Source organism: Oncorhynchus mykiss, chromosome 3, assembly GCF_057628025.1.
Source record: "Oncorhynchus mykiss isolate SJ-2025 chromosome 3, ASM5762802v1, whole genome shotgun sequence".
NCBI lineage: Eukaryota > Metazoa > Chordata > Actinopteri > Salmoniformes > Salmonidae > Oncorhynchus > Oncorhynchus mykiss.
Genome location: NC_143024.1, coordinates 11,226,072 through 11,239,883, shown reverse-complemented (window position 1 = coordinate 11,239,883; position 13,812 = coordinate 11,226,072). Strand labels below are relative to the sequence as shown.

General features: G+C 47.0%; 1 protein-coding gene across 1 annotated transcript in view; it reads left to right on the top strand.

Annotated features, from left to right (window-relative positions):
* Positions 1 to 13,812, top strand: part of LOC110510431 (neurobeachin-like protein 2) — a 136,189-nt gene that overhangs the window by 50,760 nt on the left and 71,617 nt on the right. Inside the window, exons 10-17 of the mRNA XM_090220591.1 lie at positions 1,366 to 1,472; positions 1,910 to 2,002; positions 3,176 to 3,259; positions 4,813 to 4,911; positions 5,304 to 5,645; positions 7,761 to 8,089; positions 9,712 to 9,844; positions 11,006 to 11,125. Of these exons, the coding sequence (XP_090076717.1) occupies positions 1,366 to 1,472; positions 1,910 to 2,002; positions 3,176 to 3,259; positions 4,813 to 4,911; positions 5,304 to 5,645; positions 7,761 to 8,089; positions 9,712 to 9,844; positions 11,006 to 11,125 (1,307 nt within the window). The remainder of the gene's footprint in view (positions 1 to 1,365; positions 1,473 to 1,909; positions 2,003 to 3,175; positions 3,260 to 4,812; positions 4,912 to 5,303; positions 5,646 to 7,760; positions 8,090 to 9,711; positions 9,845 to 11,005; positions 11,126 to 13,812) is intronic.

Genomic DNA, 13,812 nt, shown 5'->3' with positions numbered 1-13,812 from the left:
CTGCCACAGGAGTCACTAGTGCGCGATGAGACAAGGATATCCCTACCGGCCAAACCCTCCTTAACCCGGACGACGCTAGGCCAATTGTGCGTTGCCCCACAGACCTCTCGGTCGCGGCCGGCTGCGACAGAGCCTGGGCTCGAACCCAGAGTCTCTGGTGGCACAGCTTTGATATTTGTCACTGACTACTACCAATGTGCTAACATGAGAATGATTGTTGAGGGATCGCCACTTAATAACAAAATAGATTCACTGCTGTTACTGAGTCATTCCTCCTCTTCCTCTTCCTCATCCTCCTCCTCTCCTTATTCTTTCCCTCTTTGTCCCCTGCCCCTCATCTCTTCCTCCTTTCCTCTTCCTCTCCTCCTCTCCTCCTCTCCTCCTCTCTTCCTCCTTTCCTCTTCCTCTCCTCCTCTCCTCCTCTCCTCCTCTACCCCTCTACCCCTCTACCCCTCTCCTCCTCTACCCCTCTCCTCCTCTCCTCCCCTCCTCATCTTCCTCTCCTCCTCTACCCCTCTCCTCCTCTCCTCCCCTCCTCATCTCTATCCCTCTCCTCCTCTCTTCCTTTCGTCTTCCTCCTCTCCTCCTCTCCTCCCCTCCTCATCTTCCTCTCCTCCTCTACCCCTCTCCTCCTCTCTTCCTCCTCTCCTCTCCTCCTCTCCTCCTCTCCTCCTCTACCCCTCTCCTCCTCTACCCCTCTCCTCCTCTCCTCCTCTACCCCTCTCCTCCTCTCTTCCTCTTCCTCCTCTCCTCCTCCTGCTCACGGTGGACTTTTCTTCTTTCTTCAGTAAGTCTCATGTTGCAGGACGTCAGACAGTGGTATGCAACGTATTGAAATGTGAATGTGAGACCTCCGAAGGCTTAGCTGACAGGTTCCCCCTTACGTTTTTAATATAATACATGCAACATATCTGTTGTGTCTCAGTGTTAACCACCCACATCAGCTGATGTGACATCTGCTGGTGTTAAAAGGGCTTTATAAATACATTTGATTGATTGAGATGTTACAAGAATCTTCTATGAATCTTGGATGCGTGTTTGCTGCAATATGTATATATATATCTGTTCCATATGGGGCCAACTTCATTGTTGTCCTTCTCAAGCCAAACATGGCATGATAATGAGTGACAGGGAGTTGGCATGATAGCACCAACAGACTGGCCCACAGACTGGCCCACAGACTGGCCCACAGACTGGCCCACAGACTGGCCCACAGACTGGCCCACAGACTGCCTGACAGTCAAAACATGAGACATCTCTCTTCTATATGAAGGTTTATCTCTGAAGGCCAGTTATTTATTATTGTTGTAAATGTGACAAGTTATTTATGGTGTTGTTGATGATGAGTCGTATTGTCCTCAACAGCTTCGGTGCCTGAGATCCTGCAGTGTTCAGACAGACCGGTGCTGCAGGCCATCTTCCTCAACAACAACTGCTTCGAACACATCCTCCGACTCATCCAGAACAGCAAGGTCTGTTCTTTCTCTCTGTCTGTCTCTGTCTGTCTCTGTCTGTCTCTGTCTGTCTCTGTCTGTCTCTGTCTGTCTGTGTCTGTCTGTGTCTGTCTGTGTCTGTCTCTGTCTGTCTCTGTCTGTCTCTGTCTGTCTCTGTCTGTCTGTCAAATGTCAGTGGTTATCAAAGGTGTGTCCATACTGCAGCAGGTGTGTCCTTCCTGTAGCAGGTGTGTCCATACTGCAGCAGGTGTGTCCATACTGTAGCAGGTGTGTCCATACTGTAGCAGGTGTGTCCATACTGTAGCAGGTGTGTCCATACTGTAGCAGGTGTGTCCATACTGTAGCAGGTGTGTCCATACTGCAGCAGGTGCTGCCACAGTGGAGAGCCAAACATGGTCCTCTCTGAGTTGACATTGTCTCTGTCTGTCTGTCTGTTTGTGTGTCCTGTCCTGTAGCTCTATCACAGTAAAAGGTGTAGGTCGGAGCGTGAGGGGGTGTGTGACCTCACCACACGTTTGCTCACGGACACAGAGGGTGAAGTAGACCAGGTACTTTCCCTCCGTGATCATGTTGAAATAGGTCTGACTGTCAGCAGAAAACTCAGCCTCTTCTCTCTCTCTCTCCTCCTCTCTTTATCTCTCTCTCTGTCTTGCCCTCTCTTTCATTCTCTCATGCTCTCTCCTCTCCCTCCTCTCCTCCCTTCTCACCTCCCCCACCCACCACAGTCTATAGCTACATAGTATAATTGCACTACCGGCATAATCTACAAATGAGGGCGACTGGCCAGACTTCCTGGTAAAGAGGCATCCTGTTTAAAGAGCTCAGAGAGAGATGGAGGGTAGGATGATCTGTGTACTAGACTAGTAGCTCTCTCTCTTCTTTTTTGTTGTTGACCATTAGTTTGTTTTTCCACAGAACTCAGTCAAGTATACAGCCCCCCTCTCCACCCCCCCCCCAAATCTAAATACATTCATTCTCCCAGAGGGATCCAGGAACAAAACACTGAGGGATTTAAAAAAAATCTAAAACAAACTGACATTCACAAAACGGCCACTATAGAGAACATTCTCTAAGAATGTCTGGTTTTAGAATATAACGAGTGTAGTGGTGTGTAGCTGGGTAGTTCAGTCGTCCAGTGTGTTATTGCGGGTGGATATGAGCCTCTCTCTCTTCTTACACACTATATTCTCTAAGAGAGGCTGAGTGTCCTGCTGTCATCAGTAGGTCAGATTGTGTGTGTGTGTGTGTGTGTGTGTGTGTGTGTGTGTGTGTGTGTGTGTGTGTGTGTGTGTGTGTGTGTGTGTGTGTGTGCTCATCTCTCCAAGCATGTATCACCTCACTGTCTCAAGGCTCCTGTTGGGATCGTCCTCCTGCATGTCTGCTGGTTTGGTATCTTTCACAATGTCTTGTGGTTGTAGATGTGTGATGGAATCTGTGTCCTTTGCAGCGCTCGGTTATTGTGTAACAATGGGTTTTGCTTGTGTGTCACATTCTTTTTTTGTGGCAGAAGACTTTTACAATCTTATTAGTTGTGTGATGGTTTGGGTTCTGCATGTCAACACCTGTCATTGATTGACCCAGTTGTTATGGTAACTTCTGTCTTTTCCCTGTGTGTGTTTTCATGTATATATGTCCCCTTGGGTTGGTGTGGGGTGTCACCTGTACATACTGTATGTTAAGTCTGTGGTGTCACATATTATTATGTCCCCCTGACTGTGTAGGTTTTGGAGAAAGGTTCCGACTGCATTACAGTCCATGCCCTCGGAGTCCTCACATCCATCATGAGTAACTCCCCTTCTGCCAAGGTAAGGATTTCTACAACTAGTGTGGCCCGCTGGGTATTGAACCCTGGTCATCCAGACTACATCAGCTCTCCCAGTTGAAGCTTAGGCAGTATTTCAGGGAGATTACACAGTCTTCAGGTCTTAGGCAAGGCTTTTCATCACACAATCATAGTTCTAGTACCATCTTCCTCTGTCTGACACACACACACACACACACACACACACACGTTATCAGAACAGAAAAAGAGCCGGATAAGGCTTGACACTGTTTTCATTCTTGTTTAGACAGTCTCATTATCCTCCTGTCTGTTGTGTGGCTCTTTGCCAGGGAGGAAGTTCTTTAATTCTTTCTCTGTCCCAAATGGCAACATAATCCCTGTATAGTGCACTGCTTTTGACCAGGGCCCATAGGGTTCTATATAGAGAATAGGTTGCCGTTTGGGAGGCAGCCTGTGTCTCTGTACATTACCAGCCTGTCTATATTTGTGTCTCTGTACATTACTAGCCTGTCTATATTTGTGTCTCTGTACATTACCAACCTGTCTATATTTGTGTCTCTGTACATTACTAGCCTGTCTATATTTGTGTCTCTGTACATTACTGGCCTGTCTATATTTGTGTCTCTGTACATTGCTAGACTGTCTATATTTGTGTCTCTGTACATTACTAGCCTGTCTATATTTGTGTCTCTGTACATTACTGGCCTGTCTATATTTGTGTCTCTGTACATTGCTAGACTGTCTATATTTGTGTCTCTGTACATTACTAGCCTGTCTATATTTGTGTCTCTGTACATTACTGGCCTGTCTATATTTGTGTCTCTGTACATTGCTAGACTGTCTATATTTGTGTCTCTGTACATTACTGGCCTGTCTATATTTGTGTCTCTGTACATTGCTAGACTGTCTATATTTGTGTCTCTGTACATTACTAGCCAGTCTATATTTGTGTCTCTGTACATTACTAGCCTGTCTATATTTGTGTCTCTGTACATTGCTAGCCTGTCCTATATTTGTGTGTCTTTGTACATTACTGGCCTGTCTATATTTGTGTCTCTGTACATTACTGGCCTGTCTATATTTGTGTCTCTGTACATTGCTAGCCTGTCTATATTTGTGTCTCTGTACATTACTAGCCAGTCTATATTTGTGTCTCTGTACATTACTAGCCTGTCTATATTTGTGTCTCTGTACATTGCTAGCCTGTCTATATTTGTGTGTCTTTGTACATTACTGGCCTGTCTATATTTGTGTCTCTGTACATTACTGGCCTGTCTATATATGTGTCTCTGTACATTACCAGCCTGTCTATATTTGTGTGTCTGTACATTGCTAGCCTGTCTATATTTGTGTCTCTGTACATTACTAGCCAGTCTATATTTGTGTCTCTGTACATTACTAGCCTGTCTATATTTGTGTTTCTGTACATTGCTAGCCTGTCTATATTTGTGTGTCTTTGTACATTACTGGCCTGTCTATATTTGTGTGTCTGTACATTACTGGCCTGTCTATATATGTGTCTCTGTACATTACTGGCCTGTCTATATTTGTGTCTCTGTGTTCTTCTCCCTCCAGGAGGTTTTCAAGGAGCGGATTGGCTACTCCCAGCTGTTTGACGTGCTGAAGAGTCAGGGTCAGCCCACTAAACGCCTGCTGCAGGAACTCATGAACATGGTGAGCAGATCGACACCTCCTCACTTCATCTGGTTAAAGGGATACTAATGTAGAGTGTAAAGGGAGAGAATGTCATGTTGTCATGAAGGCCATTAGTCCTTTACTTGGCATCGTTCTGTGGGTTAGATATATTTGGACTTCCACAAAAACCTCTGACTACTCTCTCACTCCTCTCTCATTGCCTTCCTCTTTTCTCTCCCTCTCCTTCTCTCCACTACTCTCTCACTCCTCTCTCATTGCCTTCCTCTTTTCTCTCCCTCTCCTTCTCTCCACTACTCTCTCACTCCTCTCTCATTGCCTTCCTCTTTTCTCTCCCTCTCCTTCTCTCTACTACTCTCTCACTCCTCTCTCATTGCCTTCCTCTTTTCTCTCCCTCTCCTTCTCTCCACTAGGCGGTGGAAGGGGAACACGCCCACGCCCATCACCTGGGTGTCAGTAACGACCAGCCCCTCCTCCTCCTCCTACAGTGGCTGCCTGACCTGGCCCCCCAGAGGGACCTGCAGCTCCTGGTAGCCCAGTGGCTGGCTGCGGTCTGCGGGGGCTCCCTGGCCTGCCGTACGGTGGCTGTGGAGGCCGGCCTGGTGGGGGCTGTGCTCCATGTCCTCTCCCAGCCACAGAGACTGGACCGCCAGTGTGCCGATGGCCTCCTGGGGATGTTACAGGACATGGGGTCTCTCTGTCTGAGGCCTGCTGAGCTGAAGTCTCTGTTGAGGCTGCTCCGACCCCTCGACCAGGTATTTGATTTCAAAATGATGCTCTGTAATGCTTTAATTTGTGTAATCTACAGTGCAATATACAGTGTCATTTACAGAGTCATTTACAGAGTCATTTACAGAGTCATTTACAGTGTCATTTACAGTGTCATTTACAGTGTCATTTACAGAGTCATTTACAGTGTCATTTACAGAGTCATTTACAGAGTCAATTACAGAGTCATTTACAGTGTCATTTACAGAGTCATTTACAGAGTCATTTACAGAGTCATTTACAGAGTCATTTACAGTGTCATTTACAGTGCCCTCCGTAATTATTGGGACAGTGAAGCATTTTAAAAAAAGAAAATTGGGCTTTATACTCCAAATATCATACCCCCACCCAAAATACTAACCTCCCCTGTTATTGTAATGGTGAGAGGTTAGCATGTCTTGGGGGTATGATATAAAATACTAACCTCCCCTGTTATTGTACTGGTGAGAGGTTAGCATGTCTTGAGGGTATGATATACAATGCTAACCTCCCCTGTTATTGTACTGGTGAGAGGTTAGCATGTCTTGAGGGTATGATATACAATGCTAACCTCCCCTGTTATTGTAATGGTGAGAGGTTAGCATGTCTTAGGGGTATGATATAAAATGCTAACCTCGCCTGTTATTGTAATGGTGAGAGGTTAGCATGTCTTGGGGGTATGATATAAAATGCTAACCTCCCCTGTTATTGTAATGGTGAGAGGTTAGCATGTCTTGGGGGTATGATATAAAATGCTAACCTCCCCTGTTATTGTAATGGTGAGAGGTTAGCATGTCTTGGGGGGTATGATATAAAATACTAACCTCCCCTGTTATTGTAATGGTGAGAGGTTAGCATGTCTTGGTGGTATGATATAAAATGCTAACCTCACCTGTTATTGTAATGGTGAGAGGTTAGCATGTCTTAGGGGTATGATATAAAATGCTAATCTCCCCTGTTATTGTAATGGTGAGAGGTTAGCATGTCTTGAGGGTATGATATAAAATGCTAACCTCCCCTGTTATTGTAATGGTGAGAGGTTAGCATGTCTTGGGGGTATGATATAAAATGCTAACCTCCCCTGTTATTGTAATGGTGAGAGGTTAGCATGTCTTGGGGGTATGATATAAAATGCTAACCTCGCCTGTTATTGTAATGGTGAGAGGTTAGCATGTCTTGGGGGTATATTTGTGCGTCTGTAACTTTCTCACTCATCATTATTCACGATTCATTCAGGATTATCCGTAATCATGGTAGCATCCACATTAATGTAGAAGGGTTAAGGAACATTGTATTCTTATTTACAATAAAAATGACTCAACATATTATTTACCATTCATTTCTATTGGGCACAAAATAGTTTTTGTTGTGTTGCAGATTAACAGCAAATACATCCAACAAGTTTGTACAGTCACCAGCTTGATATACTGCAGTCATTGTGTGAAAATGGGACCAAATATTAAACTTCTGACTGCTTTAATACACATAGAAGTCAATTTGACCCAATACTTTTGGTCTCCTAAAATTGGGGGACTATGTACTAAAAAAGGTCTGTACTTTCTAAACGGTTTAGCCAATATGGATGAACAAACCCTCAAATTAAAGACGACAGTACGCACTTTAACCTCAGTCGTTGTTTGATTCCAAAAGAAAAGTGCTTCACTGTCTCAATATTTACAGAGGGCGCTGTAAAACCATTCAGAATCAGAACCTTGTTGCCATGCAACAAAAGTTACTGGGAATTTATTTTGGCATTGTACATAGAAGCATCTACATCACCAACCTTAACAATTAACCCAGATTTCACCCCTCTGTCCAGATATCACCCCTCTGTCCAGATAGCACCCCTCCGTCCAGATAGCACCCCTCTGTCCAGATATCACCCCTCCGTCCAGATAGCACCCCTCTGTCCAGATATCACCCCTCTGTCCAGATATCACCCCTCTGTCCAGATAGCACCCCTCTGTCCAGATAGCACCCCTCTGTCCAGATAGCACCCCTCTGTCCAGATAGCACCCCTCTGTCCAGATAGCACCCCTCTGTCCAGATAGCACCCCTCTGTCTAGATAGCACCCTATATACAGAACATGACCACCCTTAGATAAAATTCTCTCCCTTACCAGGGGCAGGACGTGTTGGCAGGGAAGAGGACGGGGACACACCCTTACTGCGCCCGCATCATCCGGGTGCTGGCGGCGATGGCGGCCAGGGAGGGGAGGAACAGCGCCCTGCAGTATTTTGACCTGACCCATCCCCTGGCAGGGATCATGGTGCCCACGGTCCAGCGCTGGCCAGGCAGTGGGTTTTCCTTCCACGCCTGGCTCTGTCTCAACATGGACTTCCCACAATACCACTCAGAGTTCTCCACGCCCAGCACCCGCCCGTCTGCTGGGGCACCAGGGGCGGCGACACGGGGTATGGGCAAAGGCCCCCGCAGGAAACAGCTGTACAGGTACCAGACTGGAGAGATGGGGATACACCTAAGACCACACTACTGCTTGATGTGTGCTGGCCCAATGAGCGAGCCGGTGCTGGCCCAATGAGCGAGCCGGTGCTGGCCCAATGAGCGAGCCGGTGCTGGCCCAATGAGCGAGCCGGTGCTGGCCCAATGAGCGAGCCGGTGCTGGCCCAATGAGAGAGCCGGTGCTGGCCCAATGAGCGAGCCGGTGCTGGCCCAATGAGCAAGTCCGGTGCTGGCCCAATAAGAGAGCCGGTGCTGGCCCAATGAGGGCGAAAATCCCCCCACGTCTCTGTTTTCAATAAGGGATGTTGCGGTGACCATATTACTGTCACACTGGCAGTCATGAGTCATGAACGCAGTAAAATTCCATGTGTAATCTCCTCTCATGCACTGTGGTCATGCTTTGTTAGCACCCTACCCACTAACGACCATCAGGTCCTAATGGCCTGGTACTCAGGGCTCTATTGTCACTCCATCAGGTCCTAATGGCCTGGTACTCAGGGCTCTATTGTCACTCCATCAGGTCTTAATGGCCTGGTACTCAGTGCTCTATTGTACCCCCATCAGGTCCTCCATCAGGTCCTAATGGCCTGGTACTCAGGGCTCTACGGTCACTCCATCAGGTCCTAATGGCCTGGTACTCAGGGCTTTATTGTCCCTCCATCAGGTCCTAATGGCCTTGTACTCAGGGCTCTATTATCCCCCCATCAGGTCATAATGACCTGGTACTCAGGGCTCTATTATCCCCCCATCAGGTCATAATGACCTGGTACTCAGGGCTTTATTGTCCCTCTAACCACTCTGACATCAATGCAATCTAAAATCACATCAAACACTTATCATCAAAACATTATCATGCTTTTAAAACTCCCCTCACTGTGATGATCCATTTGAAGAAAGAAGCAGGGTGAAAGCCTGTACATATTAGTAAAGACAAGATTACATTGAGAATAGACTGATGGGTGAATGTTGAGTGTAAAAGTTGTCAAATAACTGTAAATGTAGCATATATAGGACCTGTTTCAGTTGAGCATTTTTACACTCCACATATCCACCGTGTGCTCACTCGCTCCGGAATGGGGGAAATATCCTTTCTGTCTTATTCAGCTAAGTTCTGTTATATTCTTCTTACTATACAATCCTCAAATGGGACGGGACTTATAGGCATATCTTGTCAGCTAAAGGAACTGGCCTATAGTCTATGTCACGGAGCACAGCCAGATAACATAGTGTAACTCATATTCTGTTCTTCTGAAATCCGTTTTATTCACATCTTAATGTTTCTTTAGACCTGAATAAATCCTTGTATTTATTGTGATGGTGTCTATTACATAGATGTATTATTAGATGTTCCAACGGCGTGTGTTATATGTTCATTACCGGTCAATTACCGTGAGACCAGCAGGCTTTTACATGACAACAACCGGCTGGCAAAATGTCATGACCGCCACAGCCCTCGTTGAAAGCAATATGATTTAAAAGTATGTAACAGGCAGAGTAACGTAATATTGCCACCAGTCATCAGTTGGATCAAATTCAAATCCATTCAGTTAACTTTATTGATCCCCCAAGGGGGCAGTTATTGATGTGTTTCCTGTCTCCTTGGTGCTTAGCCTGTTGACAGCCGGTGGTACAGGTTTAGAGGCTTTCTTCACCATGGAGGGAGTGTTGGTGGTGGCTGTCTGCACTAAGAAAGACTACATGGTCGTGTCCCTGCCAGAACACCCTCTAACAGACTGCTGCTGGGTAAGATACACACACAGATATAGGGACAGAGGATGGGGACCACATTTCATCCTATTCCCTATACAGTGCACTAGGTTTGACCAGATACTCTTCCTGGGGTTTATTATGGATCCCCATTAGTTCCTGCCAAGGCAGCAGCTACTCTTCCTGGGGTTTATTATGGATCCCCATTAGTTCCTGCCAAGGCAGCAGCTACTCTTCCTGGGGTTTATTATGGATCCTCATTAGTTCCTGCCAAGGCAGCAGATACTCTTCCTGGGGTTTATTATGGATCCTCATTAGTTCCTGCCAAGGCAGCAGATACTATTCCTGGGGTTTATTATGGATCCCCATTAGTTCCTGCCAAGGCAGCAAATACTCTTCCTGGGGTTTATTATGGATCCCCATTAGTTCCTGCCAAGGCAGCAGATACTCTTCCTGGGGTTTATTATGGATCCTCATTAGTTCCTGCCAAGGCAGCAGATACTATTCCTGGGGTTTATTATGGATCCCCATTAGTTCCTGCCAAGGCAGCAGCTACTCTTCCTGGGGTCGAGCAACATGAAGACAGTTATATACAATTTAAAACATGACATGACATTTCGTAACACTTTTCACAACACATTAAGTGTGTTTCCTCAGGCCACTACTCCCAGACCACGGCTCCATTCGGGATGCAATCAGAGATCGAGACACAGCCTCTCAATTACGTAGTTGTTTCCCCATCTTATCTGACAGGCCTGATGTACGCTGGGATCAGCCAGTTAGCTGCTGTGCCATCTGTTCACTACAGCTGTGTTGTTACTCTAATGAATGATCATCGTCAGGGACTGTTTAATAATGGATGTTTAACTAGTTCAAGACACTCATGTTTCTAGATTCTGGAGAAAGCACAATAATCTAGCAGGCATACCTTGCATAGAAGTCATATTTTACCTGCAATATATTGAGTAAAGACTATTTTCTCTTCTCTCTCGCTCTCTCTCTTCTTCTTCTCGCTCTCTCCTCCACCCTCTCGCTCTCTCTCTTCTCGCTCTCTCTCTTCCTCCTCTCGCTCTCTCCTCCTCCCTCTCTCTCCTGCTCTCTCTCTTCTCGCTCTCCTCTCTCTCTCTACTTGATCTCTCCTCCTCCCTCTCTCTCCTCCTTTCTCTCTCCTCCTCTCTCTCTCTCTTCTCCCCACAGCACTCTGTGGATATAGTCCATATTCCCGGCCGCCGTCCCTTTGGTCAGAATCTGGTCACCATCTACATCGATGGAGAACAGCGCAAGACAGCCCAGCTCCGATTCCCCTCGCTCAATGAGGTGAGAGAATGAGACAATGGGGTGAAGGACATTACTAAATTGGGAAAGCAAAATATGGTTGGAATAGGACAAAATATGTCTGGATTAGGACAAAATATGTCTGGATTAGGACAAAATATGTCTGGATTAGGACAAAATATGGTTGGAATAGGACAAAATATGGTTGGAATAGGACAAAATATGGTTGGAATAGGACAAAATATGTCTGGATTAGGACAAAATATGTCTGGATTAGGACAAAATATGTCTGGATTAGGACAAAATATGTCTGGATTAGGACAAAATATGTCTGGATTAGGACATAGGCTGAGAGCAAAGTGCCAAAGACAGACAGAAAATTGAAAGACAATTGTTTATGATCATCAGTTGTCTCTTGTTGTTTGATTACATTTAAAAAAAAAACATTTTACATCTGTTCTGTTTTCATGGTAACTGTTGAAACCTGAGGTCTTGCTGGGTCCATTACGGCTGCATTAGCCATCCTGGGTCCATTAGCCATCCTGGGTCCATTAGCCATCCTGGGGCCATTACGGCTGCATTAGCCATCCTGGGTCCATTAACCATCCTGGGTCCATTAACCATCCTGGGTCCATTACGGCTGCATTAGCCATCCTGGGTCCATTAGCCATCCTGGGTCCATTAGCCATCCTGGGTCCATTAGCCATCCTGGGTCCATTAGCCATCCTGGGTCAATTAGCCATCCTGGGTCCATTAGCCATCCTGGGTCCATTAGCCATCCTGGGTCCATTACGGCTGCATTAGCCATCCTGGGTCCATTACGGCTGCATTAGCCATCCTGGGTCCATTACGGCTACATTAGCCATCCTGGGTCCATTACGGCTGCATTAGCCATCCTGGGTCCATTACGGCTGCATTAACCATCCTGGGTCCATTAGCCATCCTGGGTCCATTACGGCTGCATTAGCCATCCTGGGTCCATTAACCATCCTGGGTCCATTACGGCTGCATTAGCCATCCTGGGTCCATTAACCATCCTGGGTCCATTACGGCTGCATTAGCCATCCTGGGTCCATTAACCATCCTGGGTCCATTACGGCCGCATTAACCATCCTGGGTCCATTACAGCTGCATTAACCATCCTGGGTCCATTAGTCATCCTGGGTCCATTACGGCTGCATTAGCCATCCTGGGTCCATTACGGCTGCATTAGCCATCCTGGGTCCATTAGCCATCCTGGGTCCATTAGCCATCCTGGGTCCATTAGCCATCCTGGGTCAATTAGCCATCCTGGGTCCATTAGCCATCCTGGGTCCATTAGCCATCCTGGGTCCATTAGCCATCCTGGGTCCATTAGCCATCCTGGGTCAATTAACCATCCTGGGTCCATTACGGCTGCATTAGCCATCCTGGGTCCATTACAGCTGCATTAGCCATCCTGGGTCCATTACAGCCGCATTAGCCATCCTGGGTCCATTAGCCATCCTGGGTCCATTAGCCATCCTGGGTCCATTACGGCTGCATTAGCCATCCTGGGTCCATTACAGCTGCATTAGCCATCCTGGGTCCATTAACCATCCTGGGTCCATTACGGCTGCATTAACCATCCTGGGTCCATTACGGCTGCATTAGCCATCCTGGGTCCATTACGGCTGCATTAGCCATCCTGGGTCCATTACAGCCGCATTAGCCATCCTGGGTCCATTAGCCATCCTGGGTCCATTAGCCATCCTGAGTCCATTAGCCATCCTGGGTCCATTACAGCTGCATTAGCCATCCTGGGTCCATTACGGCTGCATTAACCATCCTGGGTCCATTAGCCATCCTGGGTCCATTACGGCTGCATTAACCATCCTGGGTCCATTACGGCTGCATTAGCCATCCTGGGTCCATTACGGCTGCATTAGCCATCCTGGGTCCATTACAGCCGCATTAGCCATCCTGGGTCCATTAGCCATCCTGGGTCCATTAGCCATCCTGGGTCCATTAGCCATCCTGGGTCCATTACAGCTGCATTAGCCATCCTGGGTCCATTACGGCTGCATTAACCATCCTGGGTCCATTACGGCTGCATTAGCCATCCTGGGTCCATTACGGCTGCATTAACCATCCTGGGTCCATTAGCCATCCTGGGTCCATTACGGCTGCATTAGCCATCCTGGGTCCATTACGGCTGCATTAGCCATCCTGGGTCCATTACGGCTGCATTAACCATCCTGGGTCCATTAGCCATCCTGGGTCCATGACGGCTGCATTAGCCATCCTGGGTCCATTACGGCTGCATTAGCCATCCTGGGTCCATTACGGCTACATTAGCCATCCTGGGTCCATTAGCCATCCTGGGTCAATTAGCCATCCTGGGTCCATTAACCATCCTGGGTCCATTACAGCTGCATTAACCATCCTGGGTCCATTAGCCATCCTGGGTCCATTAGGCATCCTGGGTCCATTAGCCATTAGCCATGGATTCGAGTCACAAAACTTGGACTCGAGTCACATATTTGATGCTTGAGACTCGACTTGATATAAAATAACTTGACTTGGACTTGAAGCCTCAAGACTCGGGACTCGACTTTGACTTGAGACGGATGACTTGAAATAATCTGGCCAGTTTTTGTAATGTTTTGTCACTCATTTTGTGGCACAGAGTGGCATCATCCTTAAAAAAGATTGGCTAGAGAAATGCACACTCTGAACACTGATTGGAACAGCAAACTGTCAATCAACAC